Here is a 25,705-nt window from a genome sequence, read left to right on the forward strand (position 1 = left end):
TCATCAACATATTTGATTTTTGTCCTGTTATCATATGTACTTGGGACATATTTGTATACAAAATAAATAACAGGGGAGATGCAGAGGTACCTTTCCTGACAAATTATCATTGACAATGACTTTCTGGTTTCTGTTTGTTAAAAATTAAAATACAACCAATATCAAATTAATGGGAAATACTAAACGAGTAAAGTATATTTAAAATACATCAAAGACACCTTTAACGAAGTGGTCACAGCAAACTTGTGCGTTCTTCTATCTTTTGCCACATTTTTCGTCGTGTTTTATAAAATCTTGCACTCTTCCACCCTTCTTGATTACCTTACGAGGAACTCTGAAGACACGTTTATCCTTTTCGCGATTCGAAGTGTTTGTACAGCCGAAAACAATGCAAGCATAGGACATTTTTCTTCGAGAAAGACTTGACCACCACACATATTTAATGAGCCGGACATGAGCAATTAGACACATTGATCTCAAAGCAAGAAATACCATATAAGGGCAGAGGAAGCAACATATGCTGCTTTTAGTGAGAAGGCAGAGAAGGCTGGTATTATGTGACGGTAAGTGACAATATTACGCTTTCACAAAGCCATCCGAGTAGCAATTTAATGAAACATCTGTGATAGCAGGTGTCAACGCTATCACCTGATTGACATCCCTGCATGCAACCCCTGTCGCTCCCTGAGTGGGCGAGAGAGAGCAATGAATGGTAATACCTGTCCGTCGACTCTGTAAATTTATGACAACCTAGCTTGAGGTCCTGGAGATAGACAGGAGGCCACGGAGCATGGCAACCATTATTGCTGCTCATATGTGATTCAGGGCAACAACAGAGCTTCTGTCAGAAGATTTTCCATACTGGAGAAGCTCTTCAATGCAACACAATATTGTGCATGGTTGTGGAAGACATGTATAATGTGGTTAAATGAACACATTACTACTCTAAGGATGGACATTTAATTTAATTTAATTTCCTCAATTGGCAATGGGGAATATTGGTATTATTTGTTTTGTTTATTGGTTAGAAGTGGATGGGGGAATCTAACTGTGGTAAAATAAGATGCATCTTAATGGTGGTTGCTGTATATATGAATGTATATTATAATAATTAAGTCAGTTGTTGGTTGTTGGGCCAGCGTATGCACTGCTTTTTGACAGTGATGGGCAAGCTACCTAGAAAATCGAGTAAAATAAGATACTAGTTACTCCAGATTAAATATAGCTAAACTACGGGAGAAGGTATCTCCAGGGAGTAGTTGCAAGCTATACCTGCTCAGTGGCCTAGTGGTTAGAGTGTCCGCCCTGAGATCGGTAGGTCGTGAGTTCAAAACCTGGCCAATCATACCAAAGACTATAAAAATGGGACCCATTACCACTCAGCATCAAGGGTTGGAATTGGGGGTTGAATCACCAAAAATTATTCCCGGGCTCACTGTTTCCTTACCTCCCATGGGGTGAGGGTGACGGGTCAAATGCAGAGGATAATCTCACCACATCTAGTATGTGTGTGACAATCATTGGTACTTTAACTTTAATACAAGCTGCACGGCAAAAGTAGCTTGCTACATCAACATTACATATTATTAAAGGCCTACTGAAACCCGCTACTACCGACCACGCAGTCTGATAGTTTATATATCAATGATGAAATCTTAACATTGCAACACATGCCAATACGGCCGGGTTAACTTATAATGTGCAATTTTAAATTTCCCGGGGAACTTCCGGTTGAAAACGTCTATATATGATGACGTTTGCGCGTGACGTCAATGGTTGAAACGGAAGTATTCGGACACATTGTATCACAATACAAACAGCTCTGTTTTCATCGCAAAATTCCACAGTATTCTGGACATCTGTGTTGGTGAATCTTTTGCAATTTGTTTAATGAACAATGGAGACTGCAAAGAAGAAAGCTGTAGGTGGGATCGGTGTATTAGCGGCTGGCTGCAGCAACACAACCAGGAGGACTTTGAGCTGGATAGCAGACGCGCTATCCGACGCTAGCCGCCGACCGCATCGATGATCGGGTGAAGTCCTTCGTCGCGCCGTCGATCGCTGGAACGCAGGTGAGCATGGGTGTTGATGAGCAGATGAGAGCTGGCGTAGGTGGAGCGCTAATGTTTTTATCATAGCTCTGACGAGGTCCCGTAGCTAAGTTAGCTTCAATGGCGTCGTTAGCAACAGCATTGCTAGGCTTCGACAGGCGGCACAGCATTAACCGGGTAGTTACAGGTCCAGTGTTTGGTTCGGTGTCTCCTGATAGTAGTATTGTTGATCTTCTGGCTATCTTTCCAGTCAGGGGTTATTTCTTTTGTTTCTATCTGCATTTAAGCACGATGCTATCACGTTAGCTCCGTAGCTAAAGTGCTTCACCGATGTATTGTCGTGGAGATAAAAGTCACTGTGAATGTCCATTTCGCGTTCTCGACTCTCATTTTCAAGAAGATATAGTATCCGTGGTGGTTTAAAATACAAATCCGTGATCCACAATAGAAAAAGGAGAAAGTGTAGAATCCAATGAGCCCTTTTACCTAAGTTACGGTCAGAGTGAAAAAAGATACGTCCTGCACTGCACTCTAGTCCGTCACTCTGACGTTCCTCATCCACGAATCTTTCATCCTCGCTCAAATTAATGGGGTAATCGTCGCTTTCTCGGTCCGAATCGCTCTCGCTGCTGGTGTAAACAATGGGGAAATGTGAGGAGCCTTTCAACCTGCGACGTCACGCTACTTCCGGTACAGGCAAGGCTTTTTTTATCAGTGACCAAAAGTTGCGAACTTTATCGTCGATGTTCTCTACTAAATCCTTTCAGCAAAAATATGGCAATATTGCGAAATGATCAAGTATGACACATAGAATGGATCTGCTATCCCCGTTGAAATAAAAAAAAATCATTTCAGTAGGCCTTTAACCACAATTTGCTCCACGGACCCCAATTTAAAAAGCTACGCCAAGAACCCCCATAAGAGAAGATTTACAAGTACTACGGGTCTAGCAGTGATTGTCATCACCCACTTTAATTTCAAGGACCCCCAGTTTGACATGCATTAAGGCACAATCTCCCATTTAATGACATTTCTTTATATGCCAACATGTATATTATTAATGTTAATGTAACTGAGAGTGTACAAATGGAACCAAATGGTCCCAATAAGGGTTCATAACTATGAACTATCTGTCATTTAGCTGGGGACACCCCACAACTTCCTCTCCTACCCCAGTGTATGTATTTATTTTAATTTGCTTTTTCTTTGGCCTTCCCCTATAACGTTATTCATTTTTTCTGCATACAGTAAATAAAAACAGCAGCTTTCTAGATCTTGACAAAAAAATACAATGCCTTGTGTGTTGTTTAGGAACAGTTGGTAATGGTTATGTGCAGTAAAACTTTTCATGAACTCAACTCACCTTAATGTGTCTTCTTAAATTTGTTTTGGAGGTCTTAGATGTGGAGAGCAGTTTTGATGTTGGTTTACTGAGCAAACAATTACAAACAAAGGTTTTGGGTATCCATCCATCCATTTTCTACCGCGTGTCCCTTTCTCTCTAAATGCATGAATGTATCTAAATATGGCCAAGAAAAAGCATTATTGTGGGTTCCCTGGATGTCGTCTCTATCGCGAAAGGAAACATCTGCACAGAGAATCCCTCTGCCATTTTCCAGTATGTTTCTTTTTTTTAAGTCATCTCGTTGTCATGTGTTTGTCTGCTATGATTTTGCCTCCTGGTTTCGATAACCCACCCTATCTTGCCTCTGATTGGCCAGTACATACGTTTTCTCCCTAACCTTATCTTATTGTGACTCATCATTCGTAAACGAACCAATCATCGTGAATTTTCTCATACGTACACCAACTAATCATCATGGAATATCTCTGTATTTTTTTTGTGCACCCTGGATTTGCAGTCCATTTTCCTTCTTTTGTAGCTTGTAGCTTTGATGCAAGCTACCTCGTTCCATGGGTCTAAAAATAGCTTACCAACAGAAATCGCTAATCGTTCAAAACGCAGCAACGCTACAGCCATGGTGCTGGAAAATGCAGTTAAGCTACTAGCGTTTCTACTTGAGGCGAGCTACCGCCCAATACTAGTTGTCGAGATGGTAAATGGCACTACATTAGCTATAATATTTTAACCCTCCATCCATCCATTTTCCACCGCTTGTCCTGTTCGGGGTCGCGGGGGGTGCTGGAGCCTATCCCAGCTGCATTCGGGCGGAAGGCGGGACCTCATCACGGGGCCAACACAGATAGACAGACAACACTCACATTCACACACTAGGGCCAATTTAGCCCTCTACAAGCTAAATAAAGTGGGAACTCACCTTAAAAGTGCCCCAACTTAAGAGTACTTTGAGACAAGTTGTTTATGCTTTCCTAAGTTGCAATCAAAAATTTGATTTACAAGTATCCCTGCCAATAATTGTCATAGCAAATGTCACAGTAAACCCCGCAAGATCCGCCTAAATCATCTGGTCTTATTTGCTAGCATTTGCTTGTAGCTAGAGATCGACATAACTTTTGTTTCACCAACATGGGAAGGAAGAAAGTTGGTGTGAATGACTGTGCTGAGAAGTAGTGGGTGATATTCATTGAAATAATAATAAAAAAACATCTTTAAAAACATGACCGAGCGTGTAAAGCAATTTGAGTGTAACATTGCTCGTCTGCACCATAATGAAGCAGAATGAATCCAACGCCAGCCAAGATTGTTGAAATAATAACTGGTGAACATGTATCCATGAAAATATGGCAACGCTGCTTAGACTTAGACTTCCTTTATTGTCATTCAAATTTGAACTTTACAGTACAGATAAGAACAAAATGTTGTTGCATTAGCTCGTTGTAGTGCAGGATAAAAGAGCAATAAGGTGCAGTGTTTGCATTTACAAAAGAAGGTGCAGATATAAACAAATAGATTACTGTACAGATAAATATATTGCACTTTTGCATATGCATCCATGTTTACGGATGTGTGTTATATTGTCTTTATATTCCAGCGAGTTAATCCATTTTTGGGGGGAATTTAGGGGATTATCATGATGCGTTCAAGAGTCTTATGGCCTGAGGGAAGAAGCTGTTACAGAACCTGGAGGTTCTGCTACGGAACCTCTTTCCAGAGTCCAGCAGTGAAAACAGTCCTTGGTGGGGGTGGGAGGAGTCTCTACTGATTTTCTGAGCCCTGGTGCTGTTGGTGAGTTTAAAGAAGAAGCAGCTAGAAGGACATATCAAAGAAGTCCACTCTCTGTTAAATGCTGTACATTATCATTACATTACTTCATAAAACTACTATAATTGTTAATAGTACATTCTATTGTATTGTTTTTATACAATAGTACTTATCAAAAAGTTTGTTTTTATTTTTAAAAGGCATGTTACATGGTAAAATTTAGCTGTTTTGGAGGTGGGGGCAAGCACTAATTAAATTGATTTCAATAATTTTAATGGTACATGTTGATTTGAGATACAAGGGTTTTGAGTTAAGAGCTCTGTCATAGAACCAATTAAGCTTGTAAGTTGAGGTGCACTGCATTTCAAACGGCCCTCAATTTGACGCAATGCACTGCAAGCTCCCACAATATTACAATTATAAACAAAAAAATGGGTTTGTCATCAGGCAAAAAATGGATAGTTTGTCGTCTAATTAAAAGAAGTAATTTAACCAACCTTCAGGCTGCCTTTTCTCCTTATATACATGTCGCTGCAACCGCCCTTAGAAGTGTGACCCAACAATTGACTTTGAAAGTGTTCACTAACTCTTTTATAGCCTTATTGCCGAAAGGCAGACAATACCGTGTGCATGTAATCCCTCGCTGTCCTCGCCTCCTATATTTATTATTTAGTTTTATTTCAGCAAAATGGTCATTTTTGACACACACACACACACACACACACACTCACACACACACACACACACACACACACACACACACACACACACACACACACACACACACACACACACACACACACATATCCTTGTATTTGATTCATTCTTGAGACCTCTGAAAAATGCCTACCTCTTTAGGACCACCCTTTCTAGATATATAAAGATTTGCATGTAATCCCTCACTGTCCTCGCCTCCTATATTTATTATTTAGTTTTATTTCAGCAAAATGGTCATTTTTGACACACACACACACACACACACACACACACACACACACACACACACACACACACACACACACACACACACACACACACACACACACACACACACATATTCTTGTATTTGTTTCCTTCTTGAGACCTCTGAAAAATGCCTCCCTCTTTAGGACCACCCTTTCTAGATATATAAATATTTGTATTTACAACATTATTAATATATACATACTATGCAAATATAAAAAAAGGTAAGCTTTTAGGTAATTACTTTTTTTTTGTTGGTATCCATCCATCCATTTTCTACCGCTTGTCCCTGGAGCCTATCTCAGCTGCAATCTGGCGGAAGGCGGAGTACACCCTGGACAAGTCGCCACCTCATCACAGGGCCAACACAGATAAACAGACAACATTCACACTCACATTCACACACTAGGGCCAATTTAGTGTTGGTATTTGGTTTTTAATCTTCATTATTTACTTCCAGTTATTACAGTACGTCTCTATATATATATATTTGTTTTAGTTTTTAAAAAATTTTATTTTTATTTTTATGATTTTTTTATTTTTTTTTTATTTTTTTTATAATGTCCTGCCCAGCTTCTCGGGCAAATCATATAGCAGATGTAGATGCCCATATCGGCTGTTCAGATTTACTTTACAAAAGAGAAGTGTAGGATACTTCTCTTGTTGCCTTACTTGTATTTTGACTTTATTAAATGTATTTATATTATCATTTGGTGCAGCCGGGCCGGAGCAGGAGGGGATAGAAAGAGAGAAAAAGGAAGACAGAGGGGGGAATTGTGGGGACAAGAGGGGGATTAGACAGAGAGACAAAAACAACAACAGGAAACACAACAACAACAACAACAGAGCAACATCAGCAAATACGACATGTACAAATATGATGGTAAAAGTAATAGCAAATAAGCAGTTAGCGAAAATTTAAAAAATAAAATAAAAAAAATACAGTATAGTTTTTAAAAATTAATTTTGGCCAAAGGGGGCGCATTTCAATTTCTTACACACACTTGTTATTTCATATGTTGACCAGAGGGGGAGCACTTTTAAAACGGACTCAAAGTCAATTTGAAAAATCCCTCCTTTTTGGGACCACCCTAATTTTGATAGATTTCACCACCAGGGGTGAAAAGGGGTGCAAATGAGATCTCTATTTTTTGTTTTTTGTAATGTGCTTAAGGCCGATGACAAACGAGTCACGGACCACATATGGCCCATGTGCCGCACTTTGGGCAACCCAGCTGTTGAAGCAACTGTTATTGGCCAATTTAGTCTTAGTACCGTAATGTCTTTGTTCACCCTACGGTCACATATGGGACGCGGGTTGTCTTACGTCAGCACCGGAAGTTGTAAAATTAGCTGTTCACCTGGCAAACAGGGAAGTCCTTCCTTAGTTTCTTTAGTCTGGTTTCATCATATATTGCTGCCTTTTGTATGCACATTAAATCAAGAAAAAAATCCTGACTTTGGAGCAACGTTCACAAACTCTAGTATTCGGCTCTCTATTAGATGCAATGGTGTTCCGTATTGGGACCAAGATTTCGGTCCTAACTTGTTCACCGGTCCTCATATGGAAGATATCTTTCCTTGTTGATGTCTCAAGAAGGGTAGAAATACAAGAACACACACACACACACACACACACACACACACACACACACACACACACACACACACACACACACACACACACACACACACACACACACACACACACACACACACACACACACACACACACACACACAGTAAGTAAAGATGACCAGACTGCTGCCAATGACACCACTGTAGTACATTTCTCATGGCACTGGTCTCTTTCTTCATTTCGATTGCTGCTGAGTGATATAATACCTGTTTCACAGTGCCATTCAACAGAAAAGGACAATACTTATATAACTCAGCACTGAACGCATCTCAGCAGGGTTGACATTACACCATTAAAAATACTCAGAACAAGCTAGTCAGGTTACTTCTAGACCTCCACCCCAGATCCCACCTCACTCCTACCCACTTCTCTAAAGTGGGCTGGCTCAAGGTGGAGGACAGAGTTAAACAACTTGCACTGAGCCTAGTCTATAAAATCCGCTACACCTCCCTGATACCGAAGTACATGTCAAACTACTTCCTTAACGTAAATGACCGCCATAACCACAACACCAGGGGGTGCTCCACTAACCACGTTAAACCCAGATTCCAACAAAGGTCTTAACTCATTCTCTTTCTATGCCACATCAATGTGGAATGCGCTCCCAACAGGTATAAAAGAAAGGGCATCTCTATCCTCCTTCAAAACCGCTATAAAAGTTCACCTCCAGGCAGCTACAACCCTAAACTAACACCCTCCCCGGATTGCTAATAATCAAATGTAAACAATCAAATGCAGATTCTTTTTCTTATGCCTTCTGATCTCTCTCTCTCTCTCTCTCTCTCTCTCTCTCTCTCTCTCTCTCTCTATGTCCACTACTTGATGTCCATATCCCCACCCCCCCCCACCCCCCCACCCCCCCTCCACACTCCTGATTGTAAATAATGTAAATAATTCAATGTGATTATCTTGTGTGATGACTGTATTATAATGATAGTATATATGATAGTATATATCTGTATCATGAATCAATTTAAGTGGACCCCGACTTAAACAAGTTGAAAAACTTATTCGGGTGTTACCATTTAGTGGTCAATTGTACGGAATATGTACTTCACTGTGCAACCTACTAATAAAAGTCTCAATCAATCAATCAAAAACTGACTTTTCGCTTCAGCTTACCATGTAATGCATTTAATTTTGGGTGAGGAATTGGACTTCCTTCACTGTAGACATCTAGGTAAACTTCAAGGAATCTCACAACAAGAATGCATTTAATTAAATATCTCCCCCTGTTGTCTCACCCTAACAGGCACTGGCCAGACACTTTTCAGGCTGCACAATGGTTTCAGCACCATCGACAGCAATGACGCTGTGAGCAGGTAAGAAGACCGCAGGGACAGCTGGGTTGGTAGCTTTTTGACAGACGGATAGGCACACATGTACAGTAGACAATGATGGCCCAAAGTACTGAGAGCTCTCCCCGGCTTGACTGCGCTTTTGTTGCGTGAAAAGAGGACACAATTGTTATCAGGCGATAAGAATAAGTGAAGGATCAGAGTCTTTTTTTCCTCTCCCAGAACTGCTAGGACGTTGGATGTCACATCAATAAGGTTATAATTAACTTCTCACATCCTCAATCTTTGTTAGCGCTGACATTATCAAAGTGGAGCGTCAGTTGGGGATTGGTAAAAATAGATATGGTACTATAGATCAGAGGTGTCCAAACGTTTTCCAGTGAGGGTCGCATACGACCTCGGGGCCCAACTTTTTTTTACTACGGATGGGCCCGGGGCACACTCAAATATTAACACTGAAATAGTACTCATACTCTTTTTTTTTAATCGTATTCAATAATTATATCCAACCTACTTACAGTTTAAGGGTTTTAGGGAATCATAATAACGGATTAAAAATACTTGTACATTCAGTTACAGAGTCCTAAAATGAATACATTCTAACTAAATTAAGAATAAATAATAATAGTGTATGTTTTTTTAATTAAAAAAAAAATAAAAATTTAAGTGCAAATGAAAATACAGCTTCACCACTTTAGTTATATGTTTTACACTTAAAAAACCTCTCTATGGCTTTTCCTCCAAACAACGTTGTAGGTGTTAGGTTATTACCCAGCGCATCCAAGAATCCGCCCAGAGGACAAAACAGAAGAAGTCGGAGAATCTCAAAGTGAAGTCTTTATTCAGATATCTGGGCGATTTATAAAGATCAACAACATGTCAACACATGGGCGATCTAAGCGAAATGGCAATGGCTCTCTGCATGATTTGTGTTTTTATTCATTGAGATAGGCGGTGTCTTTTGCAATGTGTCAGTTACTGGAAAAGTACTGCGTTCACCGGAAAATTTCATCTGTGGGTGTTATATGAAGAACACCTGCGTGACCCGAGACTTGCACAGGATGTGGTGTTTGTCTGCAAGGGTTGGAATTGGGGGTTAAATCTCCATAAATGATTCCCGGGCGCAGCCACCGCAGCCGCTCACTGCTTCCCTCACCTCCCAGGGGGTGATCAAGGGTGATGGGTCAAATGCAGAGAATAATCTCGCCACACCTAGTGTGTGTGTGACAATCATGGGTACTTTAACTTTAAATCTTTAACTTTAAGAGCTTAACTCGTACAGGATGCGCTGCTTCTCTGCATGAACAGATGAGTTTTGATTAAGCAGTATGTTAGCCACACAAGCTGTAGATAATGAATGAGGCAATATTATAACAATATTCTTCATAGGTAATGCAACAAGTTAGTGTAATATCTAATCCAAACACCTTTGAAGTATTTAATTTGTTTTTATTGTTCTATACTACCGTGTTTTTCGGAGTATAAGTCGCTCCGGAGTATAAGTCGCACCGGCCGAAATTGCATAATAAAGAAGGAAAAAAACATATAAGTCGCACTGGAGTGTAAGTCGCATTTTTTAGGGAAATTTATTTGATAAAACCCAACACCAAGAATAGACATTTGAAAGGCAATTTAAAATAAATAAAGAATAGTGAACAGGCTGAATAAGTGTACGTTATATGAGGCATAAATAACCAACTGAGAATGTGCCTGGTATGTTAACGTAACATATTATGGTAAGAGTCATTCAAATAACTATAACATATAGAACATGCTATACGTTTACCAAACACTGTCACTGTCACTCCTAATCGCTATATCCGATGAAATCTTATACGTCTAGTCTCTTACGTGAATGAGCTAAATAATATTATTTCATATTTTACGGTAATGTGTTAATAATTTCACACATAAGTCGCTCCTGAGTATAAGTCGCACCCCCGGCCAAACTGAAAAAAAACTGCGACTTATAGTCCGAAAAATACGGTACCTATAATATTATTCCGCCAATTACAACCGTTTTGAGGGCAGAACTTGCCATGTTTTGCAAAAAATGAGTACGCATGTTCATCATGACAGGACGCAACGAAACCATATACTCTAAGATGCACTTGTCACCGGCTATTTTGCTGTCAGGTGCCATTTTTGTGGGTATTTGTACCAGTTCCATTTTGTGTGTTATTTTCTAATCTGGGGCGTGTTTATTTTGTTTGTGGAGTGTGTCGCGAGCCAATAAAAAATAAAAACACGGGCCGCAAATAGCCCCCAGGGCCACATTTTGTACACCCCTACTATAGCTAACTCCTAATTTCTGAACATGCAAAACAGGGCTATTTTTTTCTCGTTATGTGTCACTGACAAAAGAAATAGACCTCAAACAAATGTCCACTGCAGAGGATGCTGGTTCTCAAGAGGATATAAAACTGATATACTGAGTAAGATTTGAAACAAGGGTTGCGATTGAGACTAGGGCCCTAACGGTATCAAAATCTGACGGCACAGTATTATCACGGTATTAAGGCCACGGTACGATATTATTCTGGTATACTGTATGTCAAAAAAAAAAGACTAAAATGAATGGCAGAAATGTTTAGGATAAAACACAATTACTGTAATTGATCACAAACATAATGCTAAAATTTTCTAATTACATTTATTACTACAAACTTTTATTTTTAAGTGCAAATAATTGCGCAGGGACATCCACTGTTTCAGGAGTTTGCATGTTCTCCCCGTGACTGCGTAGGTTCCCGCCGGGTACTCCGGCTTCCTCCCACCTCCAAAGACATGCACCTGGTGATAGGTTGATTGGCAACACTCAAAATTGGCCCTAGTGTGTGAATGTTGTCTGTCTATCTGTGTTGGCCCTGTGATGAGGTGGCGACTTGTCCAGGGTGTACCGCGCCTACCACCTGAATGCAGCTGAGACAGGCTCCAGCACCCCCCGCGACCCCAAAAGGGACAAGTGGTAGGAAATGGATGGATGGATGGATGGATCCACTGTTTCAGGATCATATTTAAAAACATAACTTACAGTTGCCTGTCTTTAAAGTGACAATGTAAACATCCACTGTAAAAACAATAATGTTCACTTTAGTGTCTTTCAACTTGTACTTTGTGAGAAACAGTGTCCTCTACAGTGGACATGTTTATATCAGTTTGGAATGTGATGTTTTTCGGAAAAGTCAACTAACAATTTAACTTTTAATAATGTAAATACTTCACAAGCTGATGTTTGACTTGACTGGCTTCAAATATATTTTCTGGGTGACGGTTTATGAGGTGGCGACTTGTCTTGGCTGTATCGTGCCTTCCGCCATAGTGTAGCTGGATAGGGTCCCCCTCCCCCGCAACATCCAACGAGACAAGCGGTGGTACATGAATGGATAGATTGGGGATTTCTCTAGATGCTTTTTAGTTTACTCGTATTTCCTGCAACTTACCCTTTTTTTTGTTTTGTTTTTTGTAAATTCCCATCATGCGGTGCAACATGACTCTGTTTCACCGGAAATGCTCAAAAAGAAAGTGGCGACCTTTGTTTAGCAGAATGCAGACATACTTACCTCTTTGCCAAAGAGGTTATGTCTTCGCCAGGGTTTATTTGTGTGTTTGTTAGCGACATAACTAGGACAGTTATGCATGGATTTTGATGATTTTTTTCAGGAAATGTCCAAAAAACAATTCCTCTCATCTACTACGAACAGACTTCACTTTCCTGCTTACAGCGTTGCATGCCCCCCCGCCCCCACCATTGTTTTAGGTCTATTGGGGATCCCAAAATGCGAGGAAATTATTAGCATAATAATAAACAAAACCTATCTACCTACCATAAGCTTTGCTGTATTGTCTCTGCAAAGGCAGACATTTTAAGAGTGTTTTGTATTGGATCCCTCCAGAATCATTTAGTCACTGATTTGTGTCATACCTAATCAGTTGGAAGAAAACAATATATATATTTTTTTCATCCACAGTTGCCTGTTGCAGGAAACAAATGACCCATGCAGCCAGGACTTGTGCGTGTCTGTTATTAAAGTATGGAGAGTAATTTGCAGCGGAAATGGTATGTAGATAATACAATTACACTTTGCTAATGGCTGCTAATGCAATTCCAGATTGTCAACCATTTTTACTTGCTTGTTGGTGCTTGTCCATTTTGTATAGCAAGCCTCCAGGTAGAGGCGTCACTAGGTTTTAAGGACAGGGGAGGCTTAGCCCCCAAGAGATGCACACAGGCAGCATGTGAGTGAATTTCACAAACAGCCAACAAAGACTGATAAATTATTTAGCAATATTGTTTCAGTCTGTTTTTAAATAAAACATTTGCACAGTAACAAAATGTTTACAGAATTAACAATAAAAAAAAAAAAATGAGTATGGCGGTCAAGATTAATGAGTTAATTCATGTGATTCATCACAAACAAATATTGCATTAATCATGTATATGCACAGATTAATTACGCTATTTATTTTGACTGTACATGCTTCCTTACTTAACTGTGGATGGTTACCTGAAATGCGGCAAAGGTTGTTATTTGGTCAGTGATCAGGGCAATGCATACGCCAGTACAAAGATGAGTGAGGGAAATAGCAAATTTCACTTTAAAATACCCCCAGATTGTCACGACCTCCCAATCAGGTCTGACAACATTCTTGTTTCCTTAGTTTTGTATTCTCTTCCTTAGTTTACTTTTACAGTATTTCCTGCCCAGTACTCATATTTTAGTTCCCTGAGCGCTATTTCCCTCACCTGTTTCTGATTGGCAACCTGAGCACACCTGTTTGTGGTTGCCAATCAGGCTTCTTCATATTCCAGCCTGCCCCTGCAGCCAGGGCTGAAGAGTGTTGTGAACTGACAGATGTTACCATCTGTGTTGCATGCTACCTTGCTTTGCTGAACATGCACAGCTTGCTCTGCTGCACTTCCATTCAATAATTCTTACCTGCACATCGCCATCAGTCTCCTGCATGTTGGGGTCACAACCACCTCAGCGATGCGTGTTTGTGACACAGATGGGACTTTAGATAACACTTTTACCAAGTTTTGAGCAGATAAATGACAAGTAAAACATTTAAAAAATGGTCATGTATGATATTTTGACAATAAATTGCATTTTGTCCAAAAAAGTTCATTTAATTTGTGATTAATTGTGATTAATCATGAATAATCCCAATTCAAAAGTATGAATAATCTGATTTTAAAAAATAAATCATTTGACAGCACTAAAATCCACATATTTGCGCTGTATTTTACTAATATTTTTTTAACCTAAAGGGTAAAAAATCACAATCATTATGAAAGACATGACAATGGATGGACTTTTTTTTTAAACGTAAATAAAAGTTCGCTTACAGCTGAGCTCCACTATTTCGCCAATAAAATCCAATAGATAACCATTCAAAAACCAACAACAATACTCCATTTACATTTCGTGACTTGAATATTAACCAAGTATTAGTGATAATGTTATTATAAGCTCTAACGCAGACAAACTTTTTATAACATCGTCATCACCACTAGTGTGTGTCTATGTTTACATCATCGAGTGGTTTGCTTCCTTGCTCCCTGAAAGTTTATTCAAGATCATAAATCATGCATCTCACCTGGACAGAAGAAGTCTGAGTAGGTATTCCGACAAGTTGGTATAATGGCCAGAACGACACGAAAAGACGCTTGGTCCCCCCCACCCCGTTTCTTCTTGAGGATTAAGAGACTTACTTCACCTAAATGGGTATATATGAGCATCCCAGTAATGACAGCAGATCTTGTACTGTAAGTGATGTGTTATTATATTTGTTGGCTGTCATAGAGTCTGCAGTGAGTAATAATCAGTGATGAAGAAACAAAAAAAGCAAACCTTGTGCGTTTTTTGCAATTAATGCGCCGCATATACTTAAAATTATCAAAATACGTAAATATTATAAATGTGCTCATTATTACATTACATATATACTTACATCATGTATATAAAACCTCAATGGACATTTTTGGATGCATTTATTTAATATTTAGAATGCAAAAACAAAAATAACTTACAGTGTCATGTCTCTCAAAATGATTATAAACGATAGACAAAATACCCCCCAAAAAGTGCAGTTTCCCCTTTAAGATGTATTGTATGCAAAACTGTTTCTGTCACAAAGTACCAGTAAGTCAAATACACAATTTTTAAGTAACATTGCTACAGGTAATAGTTAACATCGAAACATGCTGTCTGTAAGGCGGGTCTCAGATGGGGAAACTTGTCTTTTTCAATTTGCGTGACTGCAAGAGTAAAAATCAGTCCCTGGAAAAAACCTTCAGTGATGTGGCTGTTTTTCTGTATATGAATATGGAATGGATTGGATAACGACACACTGAAGGGTCTATCTATATCTACCTTAAATCTGTCTAGATTTTAAATGATATTTAACAGAATAATATCAGGTTATATGATGATTTATTCAAATGTATACTCTCACCGCATTAATTTGAGTATGCTGGCATATTTTTGTTAGAACACTAAATATTATTTTAGAATACGAAGGTCCTGAGTAGTCCTGGGTTCAATCCCGGGCTCGGGATCTTTCTGTGTGGAGTTTGCATGTTAGCCCCGTGACTGCTTAGGTTCCCTCCGGGTACTATGGCTTCCTCCCACCGCCAAAAACATGCACCTGGGGATAGGTTTATTGGCAACACTAAATTGGCCCTAGTGTGTGAATGTGAGTGTGAATGTTGTCTGTCTATCTGTGTTGGCCCTGTGATGAGGTGGCGACTTGTCCAGGGTGTACCTCGCCTTCCACCTGAATGCAGCTGAGATAGTCTCCAGCACCACCCGCGACCCCAAAATGGACAAGCGGTAGAAAATGGATGGATTATTTTTAGGAGGGCTCAAGCTCCCCTAAAATAGGTCTAATGAGGCCACATGCTCTGTCTGCGTCTTGTCTTTCTTTCTGCTTATATCTCTCTCTCTGTGGTTTTTCAGAGGAAAACCAGAAGACATTGATGACACGTCCAGCTTTCAAAGAGTCTTTTGTACCCTTGGTCTCATCCGATCACGCTGCAATACAGAAGGAATGTCTAGACTTGTGGTGTTCGTATTCACAGACGGAATATGGCAGACGTCTCGTCATTGACAACTTGGATGTTCCCCTGTAAGACATTTTGTTGTTGTCGGATACAAATGTTTCTATTCAGTATCTTACAAAAGTGAATAGCCCTATTCATAAAACCAGCACTGATGGAACTTGGATATAATTTAGAGCAGGGATGGGCAAACTACGGCCCTTGGGCCACATCCGGACCATTGGTCTTTTTATTGGCCTGCCAAATGTTAGAACAGAATTAAGCAAAAATCGGTTTTGAAAACAGAACTGATACTCGACTTCGACGCACTGGAAAAAACGGGTGATCAAAAACAATGCTCCCACTAAAAGAGAATGTAAGTTTTAACCCTGTAGAACCATTTTTCGTTTTCTTTGATGTTCTGTATTTTATTATTTTTTATTTTTTAAACCTTTTTATAACCAAGAAAATCCCATTGAGATTAAGAATCTATCTTTCAAGGGAGTCCTGCACATTCATACACCAGTGTCAGTGCCACAGGGAGCAAAGTGGGCAAAGTGTTTTGCCCAAGGCACAACAGCCACGATTAGGATGGCAGAAGCTGGAATCGAACTTGCAACCCTCATGTTGCTGGCACGGCCGCTTTACCGTCCGAGCCATGCCGATCTGATATGATATTGTAGATGTATTATAATTAAGTAGCCCATGTTTGAGAAATGTATTCTTAGTTCCAACAATATGATATGCTTTGAAATGCGTCATGTGCTCGCCCGGCCCGTCTGTCAAATTTTGAAAGCCACTGTGGCCCCTGAGCCAAAAAGTTTGCCCACCCCTGATTTAGAGTAATCAATGCACAGTGTAATGTCACAGTTAGGAATGTCCCCATCAACCATTTACAGATTTTTTGGCCTCAGAGCCGATCCGATTTCGAGTCCCAATCGTATAGAACTGAACATGTTTTATAGCAAGTAACTGAAGTATAAACACAATAACAAAGTGTATCTTATCAAATTTAGAATTTGCTAGTATTATTGTGATTCAGATGATGGTATTGAATGCTACATACATTTTTGTTTTTAATACAATACCTAAACAAAAGCAAAAACTACTATTCACTCCCATTTAAATAATTTGTTTTAGGGTCCCCGCAAAGCCTTCCTGTATCCAGAGACTTACACAGAGTTTGTTAACAATAACAACAACAAAAATAATTGTTTTATGATAATAATGACAGTTAAATTTAATTTAAATATCCATTTAATCATTTAATGTTGTCTATTTACTGATACTACACTAAGTATTGTAAGTACTGACATATGGCTCGATTACCCTTACTTTACATTGAAGCTTTAGCGGCTAGTTTCTTCTATAGTTTTGTAATAATAAAAACACGGAAAATAGAAATATCTAATCATTTAATATTATTTACTGACACTACACTAGGGTATTGAAAGTATTGACATCTGGATCAATCACCCCGACTTTACACTGAAGCTTTAGCGGTTAGCTTCTTGTGTCGTCCTGCTCGGTCAGTCTTTTTTCCTGTAGTCCTCCAGTGACAATGATGAATGGAATAAACATATTTATTTTCCGCCATAGTGGTGAGGATGTGTATATTAGAAGCGGCTTTGCACTGTGGATAGATGACGCAATTGTCGCAGTTTGCCCTCAAATTTGAGCCGGTGTCCTGGCAAGTTAATGCAACTCCTGCATGAGTGTAACAAAGAATCCAGAAACGAAATTGCGTCTCCCTGAGCGTGCATCTCTTTTTAAAGTCATCTTTCACGCGAGTACAATCTTTAGCAATGTAAACACTGGAACACAGCTGCTCTAGAAATGCCAATTGTCGATCAGTTAAAAAAGGCAAATATTGGCCCCTGATCTCTAGTCCAGGTTCTATTCATTTTTTCAAGAAACCACAGCTCCCCAGTTCCAGCACCCTTCATGCAGTTGTGGCAAGACACCATTATTTTGCGACTCACTTGCCAGCTATTTAGGCAATGGACAGTAGCTGTGTGTTGATTTATCAGTGGATAGTAAATGTATTCTGCAATTCTGCAATACAAGATGTACACTGACTACTTCAAAGTATATCCACATTTTCTTTCTACACTGCAAAAAGTCAGTGTTCATAAACAAGAAAAAAAAATACAAAAATTTGGGGTATTTTATTTGAACTAAGCAAAATTATCTGCCAATAGAACAAGAAAATTCGACTTGTCAAGACTTTCCAAAACAAGTACAATTAGGTAACCTCAATGAACCCAAAAATACCTTAAAATAAGTATACTCTCACTGATAACAAGTGCACTTTTCTTGGTAGAAAAAAAAGAAGAAACCTTTTTGCTCAATATGTTGAAAAATATTCTTAAATGAAGTAAATGCTAGTGCCATTATCTTGACATAATGATATGCGCTCAGCATCATGATTTTTTTTTCCATGCTTGAAGTAAGAAATTATTATTTTAAAAGAGTAATTTTATACTTGTGTGTGTTGATTGATTGATTGATTGAAACTTTTATTAGTAGATTGCACAATACGGTACATATTCCGTACAATTGACCACGTGGCGAAGTTGGTAGAGTGGCCGTGCCAGCAATCAGAGGGTTGCTGGTTACTGGGGTTCAATCCCCACCTTCTACCATCCTAGTCACGTCCGTTGTGTCATTGGGCAAGACACTTCACCCTTGCTCCTGATGGGTGCTGGTTAGCGCCTTGCATGGCAGCTCCCGCCATCAGTGTGTGAATGTGTGTGTGAATGGGTGAATGTGGAAATAGTGTCAAAGCGCTTTGAGTACCTTGAAGGTAGAAAAGCGCTATACAAGTATAACCCATTTATCATTTATTTAAATGGTAACACCCGAATAAGTTTTTCAACTTTTTCACATTAATCATTTCATGGTATGATGGTTGATGACACAGCTTTGCAACACTTGATATTCTTGTTTCAAGCATGTTTTACTCAATATAGGTCATAAAATCTCAGCAACAAGCTGTAATATCTTACTGAGATACTTTAGGACAAAAACCCTTAAAACAAGTAAAACACATAAAATCTGCTTAGTGAGAAGAATTATCTTATCAGACAGAAAATAAGCAAATATCACCCTTATTTGAGATATTTAATCTTACTTAGATTTCAGTTTTTGCAGTGTATAACATTGTCCTGTGAGAAGATGTATGGCATTGGTAATACAATGGTTTTAATTTTGTAAGATGCTGTAAGTCTTTTTTTAATATGACGTTTTAATTTTGTTGCAGTTGTAATGCAGCATACACAAATTAGATTTTAAAACAATTAAAAGACAACTGTTTATGAAACTCCAGTTTAAATCGCTAGACTTAATGACTTGGGTTTAGAAAATCATTTAATGCTGATGAAAAGTCTTTATAGTGTGAATACTGAATGCGCCTCTCCATTTTATCATGCTGGATGGTAGCACTATGAATGTTTTTGAACTAAAAGAACAAAATGTGTAAACGAAGCACATATGTGATGGAATCACACTCAATTAAATTGCTTTTGTGCTATACTACTTTCAATCTCCAGCATGATATCTGGGGATTGGGACGATGTACTCTGGTTATAATACCTGAGTTATAATGCTCACTTTATTTTTTATCTTTGGTATATCTGAGGCACTGCAATTTCGAGTTAATAAGGTGTCATTTGCCGAAATGCTTTATCATTGTTCCTTATTATGTCCTCCTTTATTTTACTTTCTTTGCCATCTGTCTTTTCTCCCGCTCCATTCTTAATCTGAATCTAAAGGTTCACGAGGAGCCTCATGGCGTGCATCTCGAGGCCAGAACAGCGACGGGAGAACAGAGTGCTTCTCATTTTGCAGAACTTGGCGACGGACAAAAAGTATCACTGCCCTGTAACAAACACAAGTCTGCTGACACTCTACACAAAGCTTCTTTTTTTGTCTGAACAAGATAACACTGTCCTAAAAATTGAGGCTCTGACCCAGAGGCCAGCCTATTATCCTTCAGTGTTTCATATCTATATTAAAAGCAATTTTAGAATATAGCTATGTCAAGGAAAGGGTCTCAAAACAAATGGAAACGGTGGTATCTTTGATAAATCAACGCGCTGCCCAAGTGTTACGTCTCTTGAAGGTAAAACGCTGTTTTCAAACTGTTCCTCTTTCCGAGGCCTCATGAAAACAAACATGAAAGGGTAACTGGGGCTATTGAACGCAGCGGGAAATAGGTCGACGTGTCAGGGACTGAAATGGGGTGATCAAATTCACCCCCCTGCTGATGCTCAGAGAGAGTTATATTGTATCAAATGTAGTCAATGTCACACTTCTTTAGTTTCGTTTTCATTCACATTCAATGTAAGAGTAAAACTATATTAAATGATTTATTATATTCAAATATCAAAACTACTTTATGCAGGTCGACATCATTAAGTAGACCTGCAAAATGTATTGACAATAAAATGAGCCTTTACAAAGCAGTGGTGTAAAATGAGCTTATAGTATATTAAAAATACTTTCACCACAATAATGAAAATATTCTTAAATTCAAACCTGAGGATTATTGTCTTTCTAGTTTTAGAATATAATAGAATAGAAAGTACTTTATTGATCCCTGGGGGAAATTCAGCACCACAGTTCGCTCACAATAGACAATAATAATTATAAATGATATAATATAATATATATATAATATATAAATAATATACATATATTCTACATATACTCTACATTTAAGTGCAGTCAAGGAACATATTTTGATATAACTCTTGTACTAAATCCCATTACATCAGGGTTATTCGAAGCGAGGCCAAGTGTACCCTGAAAAAACTGATTTTATGGTGCATATTTTATGGCGTTTAGATAATGTATTCATTTGAAACCACTATAACTTCAGGGTTCCAGGATCGATTCCCGCTTCCGCCATCCTTGGGCAAGACACTTTACCCACCTGCTCCCAGTGCCACCCTCACTCTTTTAAATGTAGCTTAAAGGCCTACTGAAATGAATTTTTTTTATTTAAACGGGGATAGCAGATCCATTCTATGTGTCATACTTGATCATTTTGCGATATTGCCATATTTTTGCTGAAAGGATTTAGTATAGAACAACGACGATAAAGTTCGCAACTTTTGGTCGCTGATAAAAAAAAAGCCTTGCCTATACCGGAAGTAGCGTGACGTCACAGGATGTAGGATTCCTCACAATTCCCCGTTGTTTACAATGTAGCGAGAGAGATTCGGACCGAGAAAGTGACAATTACCCCATTAATTTGAGCGAGGATGAAACATTCGTGGATGAGGAACGTTAGAGTGAAGAACTAGAGAGGCAGTGCAAGGTGTATCTTTTTTCGCTCTGACCGTAACTTAGGTACAAGGTCTCATTGGATTCCACACACTCTCCTTTTTCTATTGTGGATCACGGATTTGTATTTTAAACCACCTTGGATACTATATCCTCTTGAAAATGAGAGTCGAGAACGCGAAATGGACATTCACAGTGACTTTTATCTCCACGACAATACATCAGCGAAGCTCTTTAGCTACTGAGCTAACGTGATAGCATCTGGCTCAAATGCAGATAGAAACAAAATAAATAAATCCCTGACTGGAAGGATAGACAGAAGATCAACAATACTATTAAACCATGGACATGTAACTACACGGTTAATAATTCTCAGCCTGGCAAAGCTTAACAATGCTGTTGCTAACGACGCTGAAGCTAACTTAGCAACTTAGCAACCGGACCTCACAGAGCTATGATAAAAACATTAGCGCTCCACCTACGCCAGCCAGCCCTCATCTGCTCATCAACACCCGTGCTCACCTGCGTTCCAGCGATCGACGGCGCGACGAAGGACTTCACCCGATCATCCGTGCGGTCGGCGGCTAGCATCGGCTAGGCGTCTGCTATCCAAGTAAGTCCTCCTTGTTGTGTTGCTACAGCCAGCCGCTAATACACCGATCCCACCTACAACTTTCTTCTTTGCAATCTCCATTGTTCATTAAACAAATTGCAAAAGATTCACCAACACAGATGTCCAGAATACTGTGGAATTGTTCGATGAAAACAGCAGTTTGTATGGTGACACATTAGGTACGAATACTTCCGTTGCCGTCGTGACGTCACGCGCATACGTCATCATACATAGACGTTTCCAACCGGAAGTTTAGCGGGAAATTTTAAATTGCACTTTATATATTGTATTGGCATGTGTTGCAATGTTAAGATTTCATCATTGATATATAAACTATCAGACTGCGTGGTCGGTAGTAGTGGGTTTCAGTAGGCCTTTAAAGATGCAGATAATGGGTTTCACTATGTAAAGCGCTTTGAGTCTCTAGAGAGAATCACTATGTAAATATAATTCACATTTCACACATTTTTATCAAGCTTCTGGCACCGTCCAAAAGAGGCCTACCTCACTTTTTAAAATGTGTATTGTTTTATTTAGGTGTGTCATATAAAATGTCCCATAAATACACCTTCAACAGTATATGCACATTACATTTCTTCATCCTTTGATTAATGTGTGGATGTCACATGTAATGTTCAGAGCCAACCACTAATTGGAGAATTGGGGAAAATGATTCCTAATTGGTGTGACATTTCTTATAATTTGGGGATTAAAATTTTGCTGCGCTTACAGTATTTATACTTTTTTAAAAGGTTACATTTGTTTGTTGGAATACGAGCGCTTAATGTGGCAGCAGCGTGAACAATAAAGTTATGCGCATACTCCATCTATCACACCTCCTTTGTTCTTTACTGCACATTACACACTGCATGCAGCAACAAGCATTACATGTGGCTTTACTTTTTGCAGATTCTGCCGCCAGCTAAGGAATGGACTGATAGACTCTGTTGCCGTGCCACTTACAACAATATTGGTAAGACTTTTACAAATGACAATTTGGACACAGTACTCTATTTTGTGCATTAGCATTGCGCTCATTGTTGACTTTTCAGAGCAATATTGGCGAGGCTGATCGACATGTCCTGCCCACTCTAATATCAGCTGTTGGCGAACTTATTGGAGACGACGTCAATCGTCACGCCCTTGCTCATGATGCAGAGTGTTGGAAGGCCTTCCTGCTTGCCATTGTTAGTATTATTTCAGTACTGCATGCTACAAACCGCTACAAACTTGTGTTAAGGCTTTTCGATACCATTGGGTTAAATCCTCATGTATGAGCAAGGCACTATTTAAACCAGGATAATGGTATAGACCAGGGGTCACCAACGCGGTGCCCGCGGGCACCAGGTAGCCCGTAAGGACCAGATAAGTAGCCCGCCGGCCTGTTCTAAAAATAGCTCAAATAGCAGCACATACCAGTGAGCTGCCTCTATTTTTTAAATTTTATTTATTTAATAGCAAGCTGGTCTCGCTTTGCCCGACATTTTTAATTCTAAGAGAGACAAAACTCAAATAGAATTTGAAAATCCAAGAAAATATTTTAAAGACATGGTCTTCACTTGTTTAAATAAAGTCATTCATTTTTTTACTTTGCTTCTTATAACTTTCAGAAAGACAATTTTAGAGAAAAAATACAACCTTAAAAATGATTTTAGGATTTTTAAACACATATACCTTTTTACCTTTTAAATTCCTTCCTTTTCTTTCCTGACAATTTAAATCAATGTTCAAGTAAAAAAAAATGTTTTATTGTGAAGAATAATAAATAGATTTTAATTTAATTCTTCATTTTAGCTTCTGTTTTTCCGACGAAGAATATTCGTGAAATATTTCTTCAAACTTATTATGATTAAAATTTAAAAAAATGATTCTGGCAAATCCAGAAAATCTGTAGAATCAAATTGAAATCTTATTTCAAAGTCTTTTGAATTCTTTTTTAAATTTTTGTTCTGGAAAATCTACAAAAAATAGTCATTTGTCTTTGTTAGAAATATAGCTTGGTCCAATTTGCTATATACTCTAACAAAGTGTAGATTGGATTTTAACCTATTTAAAACATGTCATCAAAATTCTAAAATTAATCTTAATCAGGAAAAATTACTAATGATGTTACATAAATTATTTTTTTAAGTTTTTCTCTTCTTTTTTTCGGTTGAATTTTGAATTTTAAAGAGTCGAAATTGAAGATAAACTATGTTTCAAAATTTAATTGTAATTTTTTTCGTGTTTTCTCCTCTTTTAAACCGTTCAATTAAGTGTAAATATCATTAATTATTAATAATAACATAGAGTTAAAGGTCAATTGAGCAAATTGGATATTTCTGGCAATTTATTTAAGTGTGTATCAAACTGGTAGCCCTTCGCATTAATCAGTACCCAAGAAGTAGCTCTTGCTTTCAAAAAGGTTGGTGACCCCTGGTATAGACCCTGGTTCAAAGTACGTTCATCCATCCATCCATTTTTCTACCGGTTCAAAGTACAGTTTATTTCAAATTACTTTAAAAAGGCCTGCATGGGAAGATCAAAATAAAGGGGATACTTTGATAGTTACTGGAGATGTAATTTACTGTATGCTGTTGGGTTAGTGTAAATATTATCTAAAAAAGGGCTTGTAGGTTCAGGTTATATTCCAATTAATCTCCGTCCATCCATCCATTTTCTACCGATTGTCCCTTTTGGCGTTGTGGGGGGTGCTGGAGTCTATCTCAGCTGCATTTGGGCGGTAGGCGGGGTACACCCTGGACAAGTCGCCACCTCATCGCAGGGCCAACACAGATAGACAGACAACATTCACACTCACATTCACACAATAGGGCCAAATTAGTGTTGCCAATTAACCAATCCCCAGGTGCATGTTTTTTGGAGGTGGGAGAACATGCAAACTCCACACGGAAAGATCCCGAGCCCGGGATTGAACTCAGGACTACTCCGGACCTTCGTATTGTGAGGCACACACCGTGCTGCCCTCCAATTAATCTCAATAGGGAAATATTAGTATTCTCCTAGATACTACAAAATATTTTGTGGATCATTCTAACCTATATCTTTGCATGTGAAAAAATATTTTTGCTATGTAACAAACTTACTCAATTGGTCGTATTGTCACATCACATGGTTGTGGCCACTTCTTGCTAGGCAGAGTTCAAGGAAAACTTCCTGAAAGGTCAATGACAAAAAAACATGTATATATTTTTTTGCCACATTTAGGGGCGTTAAAGTAGAGCGGTGAAGTTGGAATGTTGTACAGGGGTCCCACGCACACAGAGGGAGACCCTGGGCTTTTGTGAACTCTGAAAAAAGTTTTTTCCGTCATGTAAATATGTAAGTTATAAAAATATCATAAATGTTGATATAAAATAAATATAGCTGTGAAATTCTAATAATAAGAATAATTAAGAATGTCTAAGACTACCTACAAACTCTATTAATATATGCAAAATGGTTTGTTACACCTGGATCGCAACACTACACTCATCACAGACGTCAAAGTTACTTTTTAGCATTCACACACAGCAACAGCATTTTGGAAAAAGGAAAGTAAACATATACGGTAAATCTATCCGGGGCAGCATAGGGGAAAGTACAAGTTGAGTATGTACACGTTTCACTTTTGCAGTTAATTGCACATAACTGTGGTGCGTTCAAAGACCCTCGATTAAAATTAGAAACAGAGTCATCACTAGTTT

At 38.7% G+C, this 25,705-nt stretch overlaps 1 protein-coding gene across 1 annotated transcript in view; it reads left to right on the forward strand.

The window, feature by feature from the left end:
• Positions 1-25,705, forward strand: part of ttc12 (tetratricopeptide repeat domain 12) — an 86,783-nt gene that overhangs the window by 23,271 nt on the left and 37,807 nt on the right. The window contains exons 10-15 of the mRNA XM_062060186.1: positions 9,030-9,099; positions 13,047-13,135; positions 16,038-16,206; positions 19,891-19,986; positions 22,929-22,992; positions 23,072-23,206. Of these exons, the coding sequence (XP_061916170.1) occupies positions 9,030-9,099; positions 13,047-13,135; positions 16,038-16,206; positions 19,891-19,986; positions 22,929-22,992; positions 23,072-23,206 (623 nt within the window). The remainder of the gene's footprint in view (positions 1-9,029; positions 9,100-13,046; positions 13,136-16,037; positions 16,207-19,890; positions 19,987-22,928; positions 22,993-23,071; positions 23,207-25,705) is intronic.

Source organism: Entelurus aequoreus, linkage group LG10 (genome assembly GCF_033978785.1).
Source record: "Entelurus aequoreus isolate RoL-2023_Sb linkage group LG10, RoL_Eaeq_v1.1, whole genome shotgun sequence".
NCBI classification, from domain to species: domain Eukaryota; kingdom Metazoa; phylum Chordata; class Actinopteri; order Syngnathiformes; family Syngnathidae; genus Entelurus; species Entelurus aequoreus.